A 15,631-nucleotide genomic window follows, 5' to 3' on the forward strand; every position below is an offset into this window, starting at 1 on the left:
GTTTTAAGTTCTACGTTATAATGTTTAATCAGGATTCACTCTATATCTAGTCAATTTTTATATTATAAGTCAATTTATTTATTATAGCCTTCAAATTGGCATATTAGTCCTTTGTTATAAGAAAAAATTTAATTTGAATTTTTTTATTGCATATATTATCTAAAAAAAATTAATGACAAAATATACTTTTTTAAAGTTCTTTACTCGCTGGATCAATCTGAACAAAACTCAAATCTAGCAAGACTAAACTCGAAAATAACTCAACTCAAAAATAACTCGGCCCAAAATTAATCTTCTGGAGTGAGCGTTTTGATAGATCTAATCAAAACTAAGACAAGTTTATACCAGGAAGCCAACTGGGACTTCGGACTTTGGGAGTAGCGTAGTTGCCTTCTTTGTATGACCCAATTGATGACTTATTGACATGTATACAGTATACTTTTAGTCATAAGAGTATTTTCTATGTATACGACTTTTAAGTCTAAACAGGAGTACTAAATAACTACTTTTGAACCAACATAGTTAAAGTCAAATAATATTATTATAATTGTGTAATATTAATAAAGTCAAATACATATAGATATGTATACAGTAAATTATAAATTTAAATTATTATTATAAATTCAAAAATTCACCAAGAAATCGAAAAACGGATCAAATCGATATCATTTCAATCGGTTAGATCAAAATTTGACAAATTTATATAGGACCAACCTATAATAACTTGGTCCAATTTAGGATCAATATGTAATGTTTTCTCTATCCACTTTAAATGTCTTATTCTATAGGGTAATAATATTTACAAGCTTACGGCCCTTAAGGCTGTATATAAAAATTAGTAAATTTTATTTATTATCAATAATTTTAATTTTTTAAGAGAATCTAGTATAGAAATTGGATACAATTAAAATTTTTTATAGTTATTTAAATTTCAAAAAAATAACTAAATAATAAAATAATAAATATAATTAAGAATCTTATGTTTTTAAAGAAAGAAATATTAAATTACATAAAAAATACGAGATTTTTTTTTTATATACGGCCTTTGAGATTGTATATATCATTTTTCTATTATATATTAAAAATGAACCAAAAGGGTATTTGTACCCGAATAATGAATTAAATAGGCATTTAATTCAAATATGTGCACAAATATTTGAGCTCCTCCTAGCATATAGTGTGCTTGTTTGAGCACAATGACATTGTAGAAGCTTCGATTATTTACCGAAGGATTTACAAATTCAAATAAAGATTTCTTATGATAATTAATATAAAAGTATAGTTGTGGGATGATTTATCTAACAACGACAAATTGAAAATGGTGTCCACACTTTATAAGCTATTGGTATCCTTCTTCCCATTGCCATATGGTTTTGAAATGGTACATATCTCTTTGGCTTATGAATTGTGTGCACTTCGTGTTTTCACGTTAATATACTGACATTCACAATAAGTTCAACCTAATTTAACAATGCTCGATAATATATTATCTTAATGTTTTATTATTTATCAAATCAACTACATTAATCACCGCAAATTCAAGAAAAAAGATGCATTAGAAATAGTAATATCTCATATACTATGATACATAGTCATAGTTATCAATCCAATAATCCCGCACAAAGTCGGGATCTAGGTGAGACAGAGTAGCAAACATACCATACACGTACCACCTTCAAAGAGAGGGCGAAGAAGAACGCACGCAGTCAATTAAACCCCGAATAAAAGGTACAATCAACAAAGATTAGTACCAGGATCAACCCCAAAAACAGCACAGTACTTGTTATAAAACTGGATAAGATCATTAGCTTTATCTTGATTTTTACCCTTACATTCATAGTCACCATTGATAATGTTAATGATAGCTCCAAAACCTTGGTTCATGAAAGGATGAACATAGGTCATCCAATACCAAATAGCAGTATTGAAAGAGGTATCTACATCAGTAGCCACCTTTTCCGGGTTCCCTAAACCATCAAAACCAAATGTGTGTCGTGCATCACCATAGTTGTAGTTTCATGACAGTTGTAGAGGTCCTCTGCCGTAGTATTTCTTCCCTGCGACGCAAGGGTATTCGGCTGCCTTTGTCCGATCACAGTAGACGTCGTTTGTTGCTGCCCCTTCGTTCTCCTCTATGTGGCGGAAATCTGTTAACATCATCACTAGAACCTGAGGTTCCGAAATGAGGGTAATTACTAATAGCGCCAAGAAAAGCATCACGAGTATAGAAGTTTTTCCTGGCACAAGTAGCATAAGCTTGGCCTATAATCCCATCAAAGAATGCCTGTGACACAAGATCACTTACTGATGGGCCCGACCCACCAGTCGTAGGACTAGTTGGAGTTGTCGGAGTACCCTGTACGGTCCAGATTGACAGCGACCAGGACCGCAATACTCCTCAGTAGTGCCACAGTATCCATAGTAGCTGCAGCATTGGTCTGGTGCACATCACAATTTTGGGCAGATGATGAAATTGGTAATGTGATTATTGAGATGATTAAGGCTAAATACAAGGTGTTCCTATTAAGAGATTTCCTTTTTTGAGTGTTGGGTAGTTTTGGGCTTGGCGAGACGAGACAAGATTATTATTTATAAATGACTGGGAAGCAACGAGAACGATGATGATGATGAATACGGTCATCGATTATCATGTGCAAAGCAGTCCACTGTAGAGGGCCTCATTATCAAAGGGGCAATGGAGCCCTAAAAATCTATTTTTCTACTTATTTGATTTCTTGTTTCAAATTACCTTGAACACATGTATACTATATTAGACGACAGTAACTAAGTAATAAAGAGGCAAACATTATTAGTGTAATCAATGTATAGATTTTATCGTATACTAGTATTTTAATTTTTTTTTTCTTTAAAGTGTAAAAATCTAACATAACTTTGGCATAGCCGCCCCAAAAAAAATTTACGAGACGGGTCCTGAGGATGATTTATGTTGAATTGTATGAATACGGCAAGAGTTTTTAACATACGTTTATGTTTGGTTAGTTTCCAGTTTTATTAAGTTTTGACTTGGTCTTGTCAAAAGTATACTATACTCCCTTATCTATTGATTTGCTAAAGCATTGAGCTAAAATGAATTCTTAAATACTTTCATGCCAAAATTAATTTTAATTTATGTCATATTTATTAATATGGCCATGTTTTAGTTTGACAACGTTAACAGATCATGAGGCTATAATCATCGGCTTGAACTTTTTGTTAAGTTGATTCCTTTTAGGTGCTAATAGAAGCTAGTGTAATGAAAAGCGAATATCATTCATTCCTCATTGTTTTTCGAGAAGAATATTTAGTATCATGCTTACGAGGAAGACAGGTGAGGCATCTACAATTCTAACTCAAAAAACTCGTGTGAGAAGGCGTAATAGAGTATGTAGCATATAAAATTTAGAATATGTCAAATACGGGTTCACAGTATGTCAAGTGTTTTAAATATGTTGAAGTTGTCAGATAGGTGTTATGTTGTAGGTGTTTAGGTTATTTGTTAAATGTATTTTTATTATGTGTAATAGGTGTTTAAGTTATATATTGTAGGTGTTTAGGTTACTTGGTGTAGGAATTCATGTTATGTGTTGTAGGTGTTTATACGCCTACTCCAACATTTAAAATACCTACTAAAAATTATAGTAGGTGTTTTGTGAAATGTGTACGCATCGTAAGTATTGGGGTGGGCTTTAGAAGTCGTCCCTCAAAGAGACTCTTAAGAGATCTACTGAAACAAGTTTAGATGATGTATCGGTTGAAGTTGGGCCTTGACTACAGGGTTCAAACAGGTTTGTTTTGATAAAAATTGGATCGTTCTACAAAGCAACCAAATTGAAGTAAATTAGCAACTGAAAACCAATAGCTAATGGATTGTATTTTTTTTAGTTAATTTAAGATGTAATAAGGACTTGCACAACTATTAAGCAAGCCAAAGATTTGAGCTTCAATTCTATTCCTCGGTTAATTTCCTTCGTTATGATTAATACCTTTTCCACGAGATTCTCATGAATAGTCTCATAGTGTTGCGTGCTAACTTTTAAAACGAAATCAATCTTGAAAATCGATTTTGAGGTTGTTCAGGGTGAGCCTTCCCTTCAAAAATCTATCTAAGCCTATTAAGGGATTTGTCACCCAAGAACAAAACAAGTGTATACAAGGGATACATTCACTTAGCTGAAGAAGCAAGGTTCTTCGAGCCCTCCGCTTTCTTGTTAGATTCAGCTTTACGCTTGTCCTTCCGTTCTCGCTTCTTTAAAGAAGTCATGTGCGCTTTCAGCAATGTCGCATAAGAAGCTTGAAAACGCTGCTGTTCCTTGGGGCCCACCTAATGGATAAATCAGAGTTCAACATATATTTAGCACAATCAAGAGATTATGCACAAAGGTTTACAAGTCCAACTGCTTATCAACATATCCACTTCCGCATCTTGCATAATTGCAGAAATCATAGAAAAGTCAATTAGAGTAAAGAAGGAAGACGATCGTTCAAGATTCTTATAGCGATTATCTCTCCATTCCTCTTTCAACTTTTAATTCGTTCACGCTTTATCTTTCATTTATTTTTCGTTCTGTAAATTTCTTTTTTTGTAAATTCTGATTTTGAGTTCCAATTTTTGAGTTCCAAAGGGGTACGGTCATGTTTTCAGAAGAATATGCCTCTAATGGTAATCATTTGCTTGCAACATAGTACTGGATAACAATGCTGTTTACTACCAAGAAATCTGCTAAAAAAGGCCAATCCATGGACCTCATCACATAATTCACAGCCACAGTCGATGGATAAATACTTTAGCACAAAACTGCGAACAGCCAGCAAATTAGCCATTTTCAGCTAATGCATCAAGCGACTTATGACAGCCAAAGCACGTCACCTAAATAAAAAAACATCCTTTTAGTACGCATGCTTTCTCCTCCCCTATTTGTATAATGGGACTCCAGAATTTGACCTACATGTGGGTATAATATAAAACCCAAGTCAAGGCTTCTCCTATCAACCATCTTTTTCTATACTGAAGTAAGTCATGCTTTAAGTTTGCGTACAACGGTAAGTAGTTTTTTAAGTAATCATTCTAAGACCTCTAAAAGATGCCCATCAAGAAAGCAAATTTACGGACACAAATTTCAACACAATAGAATAAAATTAATCATCCACGGAACAAATTTTTTGGATATTTTTCTTTCTTCTTTAGGTATAGCCCCGCTTTCCCAACTCCATTTCTCTAACAACCTTGGCCTCGCACTGTCTCAGGTTGGGCAAGGGTGGACATGATCAAATCAATAATGTCTTTCTTCTTAAGGAATAAGGATCACACTTCAAAACAAATTCAAAAGAAATTTATTCCACCACTTCCATTCATTGCTCCCCCATCTAACCTTAGGAGGTAAATGTTGTCATAGAAAAAGAATGTTGTTATAAAAATATATGTTGGCCTTGTTTCATTCTTTGGATGTTTGGAGAATTACTTGCAAGATCTCTTTTACATTTGTGCTACAGAGCCATTTGACATCCTAGACAGTTTTAATAAAACAAATCCTTTTCAAAAGAGCCATAACAAATACCCCACCAAAAGAATTTTCCTCGTCTTTGCATTGGAAACATGACCCAGGTGACTATTTCCTGAAGTAAAATATGGGAGATTGACAAGTCATTCATAAAAATGGAGGATATGGATTAGTTGATTATGGAGGACATGGATTAGTTGATTATATTCATTCGGCAAGTGTGATCAAGCTTGATTGCACTAATCTGGTTTTATTCTCTGGAAAAAAATAGATTATATAGCTTGATGTGAAGATCGCCAGATCAAATGTAATACAAAATCAAAACCGGATTTAATCAAGACAGAAGCTTTCTCTAGAAGTAACTATGCCTTCTCGAAGATACATATCACTTCCAATGAATTATTTTCCTTGGGTAATCCCAAATCCTGTAATAGCTTAAGTACCTAACCTCATTGAACTCCACTTCGAAAGGTGGATGTTGGCAATGAAGAAAGAGAGAAGGAAAATTTATGAAAAACGATCAAGATAAACAAGGTGCATACTTGCTATCCATTAATGAATGCATTCTCTGAAAAGATCAATTTAAGTGAAATCAAACGAATACCAACTATAACAAAACAAACAATCAAATCCAACATTAGAAAATGTGATAATCTCATTATCAGCAACGCTCAGAGACTAAAATTAGCAAGACTAAGAACTACCAATCAGCTACTCTTGTGAGAGACCATCTCTTAAAGAGACAACCTCAAACAAAAAGCCCATATTTTCTTATTTTCTCTTTAATTTGTATTAATTGGGCTATTTAGCACATATATCTAATGTGTCTCTCGGAGAGATCATCTCTCAGAATAATTTGTGAATATAGAATGAACTAATTTACCACTCAAAACCCACGCTAGCTAATAATATCCTAAAAAGAAAAGCATTCCAAATTCCAACACCCTGTCCATGGAAAACCTAATTCTAAAACATAGAAACATACAAAATGAACCCAGGAATTCATGATGATATGAAATAAAAGCAATCAAAACATATAAATAACAGATAAAATAACTAGAGACATTCAAAATATAATACCGTGGTTGAAATTGTCTTTTTTCCGTCAGTAGCCCGAATCAAACACCGGTAATCAATGTCTACCCCAGCAGTTTTCATCTTATTTCTTTGCACCTTCGACTTCATTGATGCTACAATCATACAATGATATACAAACATCAAACAAAAATCGATCAAATTTATAATACAAAGAGAAGAAAGGGGCTGGGGGGACATACATCGCTTAAGGGTGACCCAAACAGAACCCTTTTCAGTACTTCGTTCAAACATAGCCGTCAATTCAGTAAGAAATGAATCGGGATTTAATGGCGCCTACAAATGGAATTGACCACCATAACTAACCCAACATAGTTGAATTATAATGCGTTTTTAACCATATTTTAAAAAATTTTATATTTCAGAGAGAAGAAAAGAGAACTTTGACTGAGGAAGAGGAAGATCCTGCGGCGGAGGAAGATCGATTGCGAGGTTGTGAAGGCGGCATGGCGGCGGCGCTGGGGTGGTGAGATTTTGTGAGATTGACTGCGAGAGACGATTAGTCGACAACTATGCGAGATGGAAAAAACGTAATTCTGAAAAAAAAAAAAAATCGCAATTAGCAAAGTGGAAAATGGAAAGTCTATTGAATTAAGATGTTGATCAAAATTCAAAATTTACCTACTTTCCTCTATTTTTTTTACTCCTATGAGTATTTTTATGGGTATAAACCTAAAAAAAACTGTTATATACGGTCTAAGGATGTATGTATATAAGAAAGAATCTTATATTTAATTTATATAAATTTAATATTATTTTTATTTTGGAAATATAAACATTTAATTATATTTAATTATTTTAATAGTTATTCTTTCTCGAGAAGTTAAACTCATTATATAAAACATTAATTGTTTTATAATTTATAGATTAAATTCTCTTGAAAATTTAAAATTATTAATAATAAAGAGAGTTTGTTAATTTTTATTTACAACTCTAAGGGCTGTATATTTACCATATTTAAATCATATTATGCAAATTTAATATATGGTGAAATTAATTGGGAACAAAATACTAGAAAACTCAAAATGATGATTTATGAGTTTAATTGCTTCAATGGGGATATTAATATAATATTTCTTTTCTTTTTGTTTGTCCATTTTTAATTTTTACCCTTTGGAGAGAAAAATTTAAATTTGATTTTTGAAGTATATATTCAAGACAAATTATATTTATATGGAATCTTGTTAGATTCGTCTTGATACAAAAAATTTTAATATGTAATTTTTACAATTTTTTATTATGCGTATTATGAGACATTAAGGCTCAAAATTTATTTTGAAATACGTGAAAAAATAAAATGAACAGACAAAAAGGAACAGATAGGAGTATTATATTGTGCCTACGAGAGACTGGATTAAGTAACCTACTAAGGGGTTATTTAGGTATTTTGTCCTATTTATTTCTAGCACGAGAGTAAGAAGTAGGGTATTATAATAATAGGTTATTTAGTGGGGTATTCAGAAATATAAGAGTTCTTAGATTTGATTAAGCCACGAACTAAGGGTTTGTTAAGTCATTTTGCTCTATTTATTTTGACACAATACTAAGGAATTAGGTATCAATATCATAAAATAAATTAAAATTAGTTGTGTATTTAGAAACATAAAATAGTGGATATAAAAAATTAAAAGTGGTGGATATTTTGAAATTATACATTCATTAAAATGAAACAAACGAATATTGAATGTTATATTAAAGTATTGTTCTAAAAAATTAAGGATAACAGGATAATAAGGTTAATAGTTAACATTCATTGGGAAATTCTGTTTGTTTATTTTGTTTATTGTTTCCATACACTAGGGATTTGGAATCATAGTACTTTGGTTTATTTATTCTTGCTGAGTTTAGAAAAAACCAATCCTCAAAAAAATAAAGTTTTAAAAAACCTTATGAGTATTGATTAATTGATAAAACCGTTATATTCGCAAATGTATTCTTAAAGATTAATTCTTAGATGAGACGGTTTTATAGTGAGATTATCTTTATTGGGTTGCCCAATAACGTTAAAGTAATCACTTATAATTTTAAAAAAATTATTCACTTACGATCTTAAAGTGATCACTCATAGTGAGACGGTCTCAGACGAGCTGATTCCTGAATCACATTTTTAGGGATCGAGACTTAGTGTATATGAAAATCCCTCCTAAAAACCAACAATTATTTTCGTATTTGAGTCTAAACCCTGTGGCCACTATTTAAAAAATTTGAAAAAAATAAGCTTATTTTAGGTAAAAAAAAATTCAAATTATGTTTTGAAATATTTTTTAATTCTAAAATATGCCTTTTTATGTCAAAGTTGAGGTAAGGTATTTGTTCACTGTTACTAACAACGAACAAATAAACTGGTTAAAAACATTTTGTTCGTTGTTAAAACAACAAATAAAGTCGCGGTAAATTTTTTTTTCTTGTTTGCTGCTAATAATAGCAAACAAGTCTGACTTTAGAGTTAAACAAGAAGACGCTTATTTTGAGAATTAAAATTTTCTAAAACTTATTTTGAGAGTTTTTTTTTTCTTAAATATCTCATTTTATTAATTTTCCCGTAACCAATACTCATCCTAGCTCAAGAGTATGGATCCCTAAGGGTCTAAACCCGACCCTATCCTAATTTAAGGGTCTGAATGCACTTATTTTGGGACCCTATGGGTCAAGGTCGAATATGGATCTATGAACTTAGGGTCTAGGTCTAGGTTTGCGTCCACACTTTTCAGACCCTAATTCGACCCATAAACCTTTTTGCATCTTTTTCTTTGACTTATGTATTAGCAATTAAGCCTGTTATGTGTATTCAATTCTTTGATTAAGAACTTTGTTATATTTTAGAACATTACATGATTTAAAAATCGAAAGCTTTATGAATAGTTCGTTGTAAGAACTTAAATGTTGGAAATTTCATATATTTAATCGCTTAATATATTAGAAGATCCTTGTTAGTTAAAATGCTTAAATAATTTTATACGAACCATGAAAATTGTATAATATTTTTTTAAAAGAGTTTTAGGAAAAAAATATTTTTTAGACCCGAATCTAACCCTACATTCATTCAACGGATTTGGATCTAAGTCCAAACTTTTTTAGATCCTATAAATTTTGATTCAGATTTGGATCCAATAAAAAATAGAGTCTGAATCTAAGTCTATCTAAACCCAATCAGATCCGACTCATATTCATCCCCACTCACAAGACTTGAGACTTGAGACTACCGGGACAGTTGAGACCAAATGTAGCACCAAAATGACAAAATTGCCATTGGTCTTGGATAAGCCGGAAATAATAGGATTTGTGAGAAAACTTGAACTCAGTCGCCATAACCATTCCAGTTGGCAGTTAGTAGGAGACGAAAAGAAATGGCGAGTATGACAACAGCCATCTGCGCAACACCAACTGTTCTTCTTCAGCGTAACGCTTTCGTAAGCTTTTCGAATTTATTTCATGAATCTTTTTTCTGTTAGTATGCACCATTTAGCTAATATGTTTTTCCCAAAATAATGAGAAATCGGAATCTATATTTTCCTTTTTTACTGTGTACATTATGTAATGGACAGCCTTAATTGCATGCGAATTAGTTAATTACCTGTGATTTGAGCTAGAGTGAATCCAAAAGATTAGCATCTGCTTATTCTGCTATCATACAATATACAGCGATTTTTATTTTTCATTTATTCCGATTTCATCTTAATTTAATTTAATACTGCGCTTTCGTATAAAATTCAATGTCAACTAGTTAAATAGATTATGTGGATTGTAATATTGTATCTATATCATGTTTTAAGCATCTTTTGGTAATTTTATTATAGTAATTCAATAGATAGTGCCCGTGCGATACACAATTTTATTAAATTTTATAACATAAATTATATTAATTATTACAACTATTAATAACACATTTCAAAATCAAATTTAACACAAAAGCATGTAAATTTATTTTATAAAAGTTTAAACGAAAAAATTAAATTTTATCGTGAAAAATATAATTGACTTATATAAAAATAGTCACAACCTGAATCATAATAAAATTAAGCATCGCATTTAAGTAACCAATTGTATAAATAACAAAAAAAATTCTAATAAAAGTATATTATGTTTTAACTATTTCAAAATAGCCAATATACTAAAAAATACTCATTTAATAAATAAAATAAAAAAGATTTTATAAATAATTGAAAATAAAATTAATATATATAATTTTCTAATATATTAAATGATGTGAGTATTAAAGTCAGATAAAAAAAGGTAGTCATAAAAACAAAGACATCATCGTTGAGTGTTGAAGGGAAAATTTTTATTGAGGTTGTGACAAATAAGCAATTATAAATAGTGATGATGTTAATATTTTGTTTTAGTAATAGTTATAGATTATAGATTATAGAGGTTTTCTAGAACTCAAATTTGCATTAAAGATTATAATTGACCTTTTAAAACTTAATACATATCAAATAATTATAATGGCTAATATATTAAAATAACAACTTATAATAATTGTTACTAACAAAACGACCTCATTTTCTATTCCATGGTGGCAATAGTGAACATCTCTGCTCTCTTCTGATAAACATAGAGTAAATATTTATTAACTTCCAAGCCTTTGAGCTTGAATTGCAGGTTCTAGTTTTGGCAAACCACAGTGGCTTGTTATAACCATTGAGATGATTAAAGTTTAAATCATTGAAGCTCAAAACGCGAAACTATGCCTTGTACTGTGTACCGCGTTTCGAGCTATATGGAAACACGATTCGAAATACAAAATTTAAGCCGTATCTCGTTTCTTGTTGGCAACAAGATGCAAAAATTGTCTTTTTTATGTTTTCTTTATTTGTTATGGTTATATTATGTTCGACTTTTGTGATATAAGAATTTTCCTTTGTGATCAATGTTATGGACTTCTCGTTATTTTTCAGACTTGTGACTAATATATTTGGACAACACCATGGCCTCACCCTGACATCTATTGGATCAAAAATTTTTCCTTTTGATTCACTAAAATACAATTTCTTGTTTCTCCTTTTGTTTCTTGTGTCGAATAGAATTTCGTTTTGCACAACATTGGTTTAAATTTTATTTTGAGGCTATATGATCCCTTCTTGTAGACTTCTCATGTAAGCCTTCATGGTAGAACGCATTGCTTACATCTAGTTTATGTAAAGCCCATGTCCTGCTAGCAACCTAAGCCATAGTGCAAAAATGTGAGTAACTATCACGATCGCAGAAAGCCAGTAACGTAACGGTGATGGTGGTAATGAGAGTGATGTGATTATTTTAACGCTAAATCTTGACTGAAAGCATGAGATATTCTTTGAATCAGCCCAAAACGAGGTTGGATTTACACCTTGACAGTGCAAGAAATATTGATTCGGTTTTTCTAAAAACCGTTACGACGAGGCCAATGTAAAGTAATGTGGCCTTGTTTTTGCACTATGGCCAAAGCTATGGATGATGCTGTATCACGATGATGTGATTGTGGTAATGAGAGTTCTGTCGCTGAAGTTTGTCCAAGCCTTTCCTCTAGGTTTCTCCAGATTGCAATAGCTGTGGTTATGAACACTTTTGGCACTCAACGGATCGAGTGAAATAGTGAATTGATGAGCCATCCAAAAAACCATGATACTGCATGCTCCATGGCTTTGATATTGGTGAATTTTTGCTTACATTAGGTAAGCTATCATACATAAAGGCCATTTTCTTCTTGAGAGTAAATCTGATTACCATAAGAGGTTTCCAATCAGCATAATCGATTCCATTTAAAGGACTAAGTAAACACTGGCAGGATTTTGCGTAGGATAAAGTTCATTAAGGGAAAGAGGTTTGTGATTGTTGCAAGGCATTGTGTGGTTCATTAAATTCTAAAACTTGAAAGAAAGATATTATAGGTTTCTTTTGATTTTTTGTAAAAAGGATCTGAAACAAATTGCAATTAAAATAGGGTAAAGTTTCACCAATAGGAAAGAAGTAATTGCACATATCAGCTACTAATTTGCACATGAAAGCAAGAATCATTTCAAAGGAAAATAACGAACACAACAAGCGCTAGTATTTTTCAACAAGAATTATGTGAAACACGAAAATGCCTCACAACAGGTTTTAGTTCTTGATAAACTAAAGATTGCTCTAATAGTATGCTGACCTTCATAATTAAGAGCAATAAGAGATATGAACTAGTGTTCAGCTTCACCCAAGCTCCATTATGAAGGCAATTGAGCTTGACCTTCAGAGAGAAAGTTTTGTATATAAAAATGTGTTTATTGTAACTATTACACACAGAAAGAGACAGAGGGAGTGAGATTTATATATATTTTTCGTAATAACATAATTCAATAAGAGAAGGATTCTGTTGTCTTATTGATGTCCTGATGCTGCCTTCACGAGCTTGAGCTGATAATTCAACAGTGAGCACATTATATGATATGATAATATGACTTTGCCTTCAGCATGAAATTGTGAGCATTGTTCTGCAATTTGAAGTATCTCTTGTTCTGTTTATGACACATCGTTTCATACTCTTATGTTTCTACAGCCGAATGCTGCTGTTTCAGGGAAATTCCGTGTTTATATGATTCATCAAGAATCCAACAAAAGGTGGGTATTTTCTTTTATTTTGCTTATAATCACTTTAGTAAATAATTGTTTTTCTTTCATCTCAGGATGTTTAGGCTCCTTGATAGTTATGTTGCAGTTGATAATTGTGTCTTATATTTCACTTACAGACCTTCATACAGTCAGAATCTTAAAGGAAGAGCAAAATCAGATATGTTGAAGCCAGTTTGTGCAGTTGGTTCTGGTGATTTTCTATTTTATTTTTAACATCTCGCTTTCAGTCTAGTCTCCTGCTAATCTCACTCTCATTAGAAAATTTAATGCTCTACAGGCTTGGAGACATCAATGACAGATACAAAGGGTGGTATACTAACCCTTAAAAGAATCGAAATTACAGTTGAATCAGAAGATGCCGAGAAGATCAAGGTGAGTTTCTGTTTAGGTCGTATAGCTTTGAAATCTGTGGTCTGTTGACATATGAGTTTGATCTCTATACCTGTTATTTCTAGTTGAGAGTGGATTTGAGCGGGGAAGAAACACAAAAGGCCTTTGATGTCGTCTTATCAAACTTAGCTCGCTCAGCCCCGCCACTTCCTGGATTTCGCCGTCAGAAAGGAGGTAAGAATGTTGTTAATGAAGTGTTATATTTTTATTTTTTAATAAATATTTGACTATCTTCATTCATTATCGAAATTCAAAACTCGTGGATTAAGGATTTTCATTATTTACCAAAATTTAGAACTTTTATTGTGCTGAGAAAGGCTTATTACTTCACTATTTTGCAACCATTTTTTGCCTTATATATACATTGGTTGACAAAATTTGGTGAAATGAAGTGAATTAGTGAACTAGTAGAACCTTTCACCAATCATACTATCTAAGATTACTAGTTTAAAGGGAGATGATTCAGGATTGCAGCCCATCTTTCGAAGGATTGATCGTAGAGCCGTATGATTTATTACTCTTGATTTGTGACGCTCCGTTGGTAAATCCGTGTAGAAGGTCGAAATTCATGGTCTATCTTGTAGAAGATCATTTGAATTTTCTCAGCGATCCGACCTTTTAGATGCTAAATAGGAACCTCTTTCCTAATTACGCACAAGTGCATGTTCTCAATGTAGAAATGTACGCACCTGACGTTTTAGTGATAACAAGAGGTTGTTTCCCACCGATCCTACATATGGAACTTCACATAAATAAGAAGTGAATGTAATTTTGTAGGCCATTTTAATATATCACTCGAAAGGAAATAAGTTGATTATCTGATTTTCTTTTATGTATCACTGTTGGTAATCAATGTGTCTCAGGTTAGTCTGCAGATTTAGTAACTTGTCAATTGAGGAATTCTGACATTGTTGCCTTTTGCTTCTACATGGACAACTCCAGGAAAAACATCTAAGGTGAGGAATCGATTGGAGTTCGTTTTTTAAATTTTCATTACTATTCTCGCCGTTTAATACAAACAACTAAACCGGCTGAAGAGTTTCCACCCAAAAGGAGAAGTAAAAGATAGAAAATTCAACGGGACAGAGGGACAGAGGGAGTATGCTTTTACTTAAAGGAAAGTTGAAATCAATCTCACTAATTTACCCAATGATTTTAGAAGATATGATGTACTTCATTATGGTTGTTGTTGGAAACTAACTCACATTTGATCCCACATCGAAAAATTAAAAAAAGATTAACCAACATATATCCTTGATGGGTTACTCCCCCTAATACCAATTGATTTTAGGATGGAACCTCCTCAAGCTTGTGTGAATTAAATTCTTCTCATAATGACAAACTTATTAGTTGCCTCCCTTTTCATTCCTACATTATTGCTACTTTAGTTGCTAATCTATGTAAACATGCAGGTTCCAAAGAACTTGTTTTTGGATATAATCGGTAGGGAACGCGTTATGAATTTTGTCATCCGAGAAATAGTCACCTCAGCTGTGGCCGGTTATGTGGAGGAGGCAAGTATACACGGACTCAATGAATCGACTTATGAACATGATTTAATACGTGATAAAGATTACTTATATTTTTCGCTTTGATTCGCACAGGAGAATCTTACAGTGAAGGAAGATAAGATTAGCACGACACAGACTGAAGACGAACTTAAACAATCGTTCTTGCCAGGAAATTCATTTGGCTTCAACGTTGAGCTCGAGCTTGTAAATGAAGAAACTGAGGCTGAGACTGTTAGCACTGAAGCTGAAGTGTAACAAATCTTATGCACAGAAGCAAATGATTATCACTATGCTTTTTTCTCTGCTGGTTCGGGCTTGGGCTTGGGCTTGGGCTTGGGCGTGGACGGACACAGCTTGTTTCCAAATTCTTAGCCACAAGATTATATGTTATGATGTTTTGTTAGAATATATGAATGTAAATGAATTGTGTTGAGCTTTTTATGATGTTTTGTTAGAATACAAGTTAAGTTAAAGCTAGAGTTCATTGGATTTCACTCTGATCTTAGTCCAAACTCCAATTTGATGCAAATAACATTTTGAACTACATAAATT

General features: G+C 32.3%; 2 protein-coding genes and 1 pseudogene across 3 annotated transcripts; 1 reads left to right on the forward strand and 2 right to left on the reverse strand.

Annotated features, from left to right (window-relative positions):
• Positions 1-1,734: 1,734 nt before the first annotated feature.
• Positions 1,735-2,760, reverse strand: LOC130824764 (acidic endochitinase SP2-like; annotated as a pseudogene).
• Positions 2,560-7,166, reverse strand: LOC130825322 (signal recognition particle 14 kDa protein-like). Of its 2 annotated transcripts, none has more exons than XM_057690486.1 (4): positions 6,976-7,166; positions 6,776-6,869; positions 6,579-6,688; positions 2,560-4,942 (listed from the first exon to the last, which is right to left on the reverse strand). In XM_057690486.1, exons 1-4 carry the CDS (start codon positions 7,039-7,041, stop codon positions 4,868-4,870), a joined length of 345 nt encoding a protein of 114 aa, XP_057546469.1. In that variant the 5' UTR covers positions 7,042-7,166; the 3' UTR covers positions 2,560-4,867. The 2 variants fall into 2 exon arrangements, with proteins under 2 accessions (XP_057546469.1, XP_057546468.1); XM_057690485.1 differs by having other exon boundaries at positions 2,560-4,321; positions 6,976-7,162.
• Positions 7,167-9,842: 2,676 nt separating this feature from the next.
• On the forward strand, positions 9,843-15,631 carry LOC130825323 (uncharacterized). Its single transcript, XM_057690487.1, has 8 exons — positions 9,843-10,003; positions 13,105-13,166; positions 13,295-13,368; positions 13,456-13,550; positions 13,634-13,742; positions 14,511-14,524; positions 14,981-15,082; positions 15,173-15,631. Exons 1-8 carry the CDS (start codon positions 9,941-9,943, stop codon positions 15,332-15,334), a joined length of 681 nt encoding a protein of 226 aa, XP_057546470.1. The 5' UTR covers positions 9,843-9,940; the 3' UTR covers positions 15,335-15,631.

This window comes from Amaranthus tricolor, chromosome 10 (genome assembly GCF_026212465.1).
Source record: "Amaranthus tricolor cultivar Red isolate AtriRed21 chromosome 10, ASM2621246v1, whole genome shotgun sequence".
In the NCBI taxonomy this organism is placed as follows: domain Eukaryota; kingdom Viridiplantae; phylum Streptophyta; class Magnoliopsida; order Caryophyllales; family Amaranthaceae; genus Amaranthus; species Amaranthus tricolor.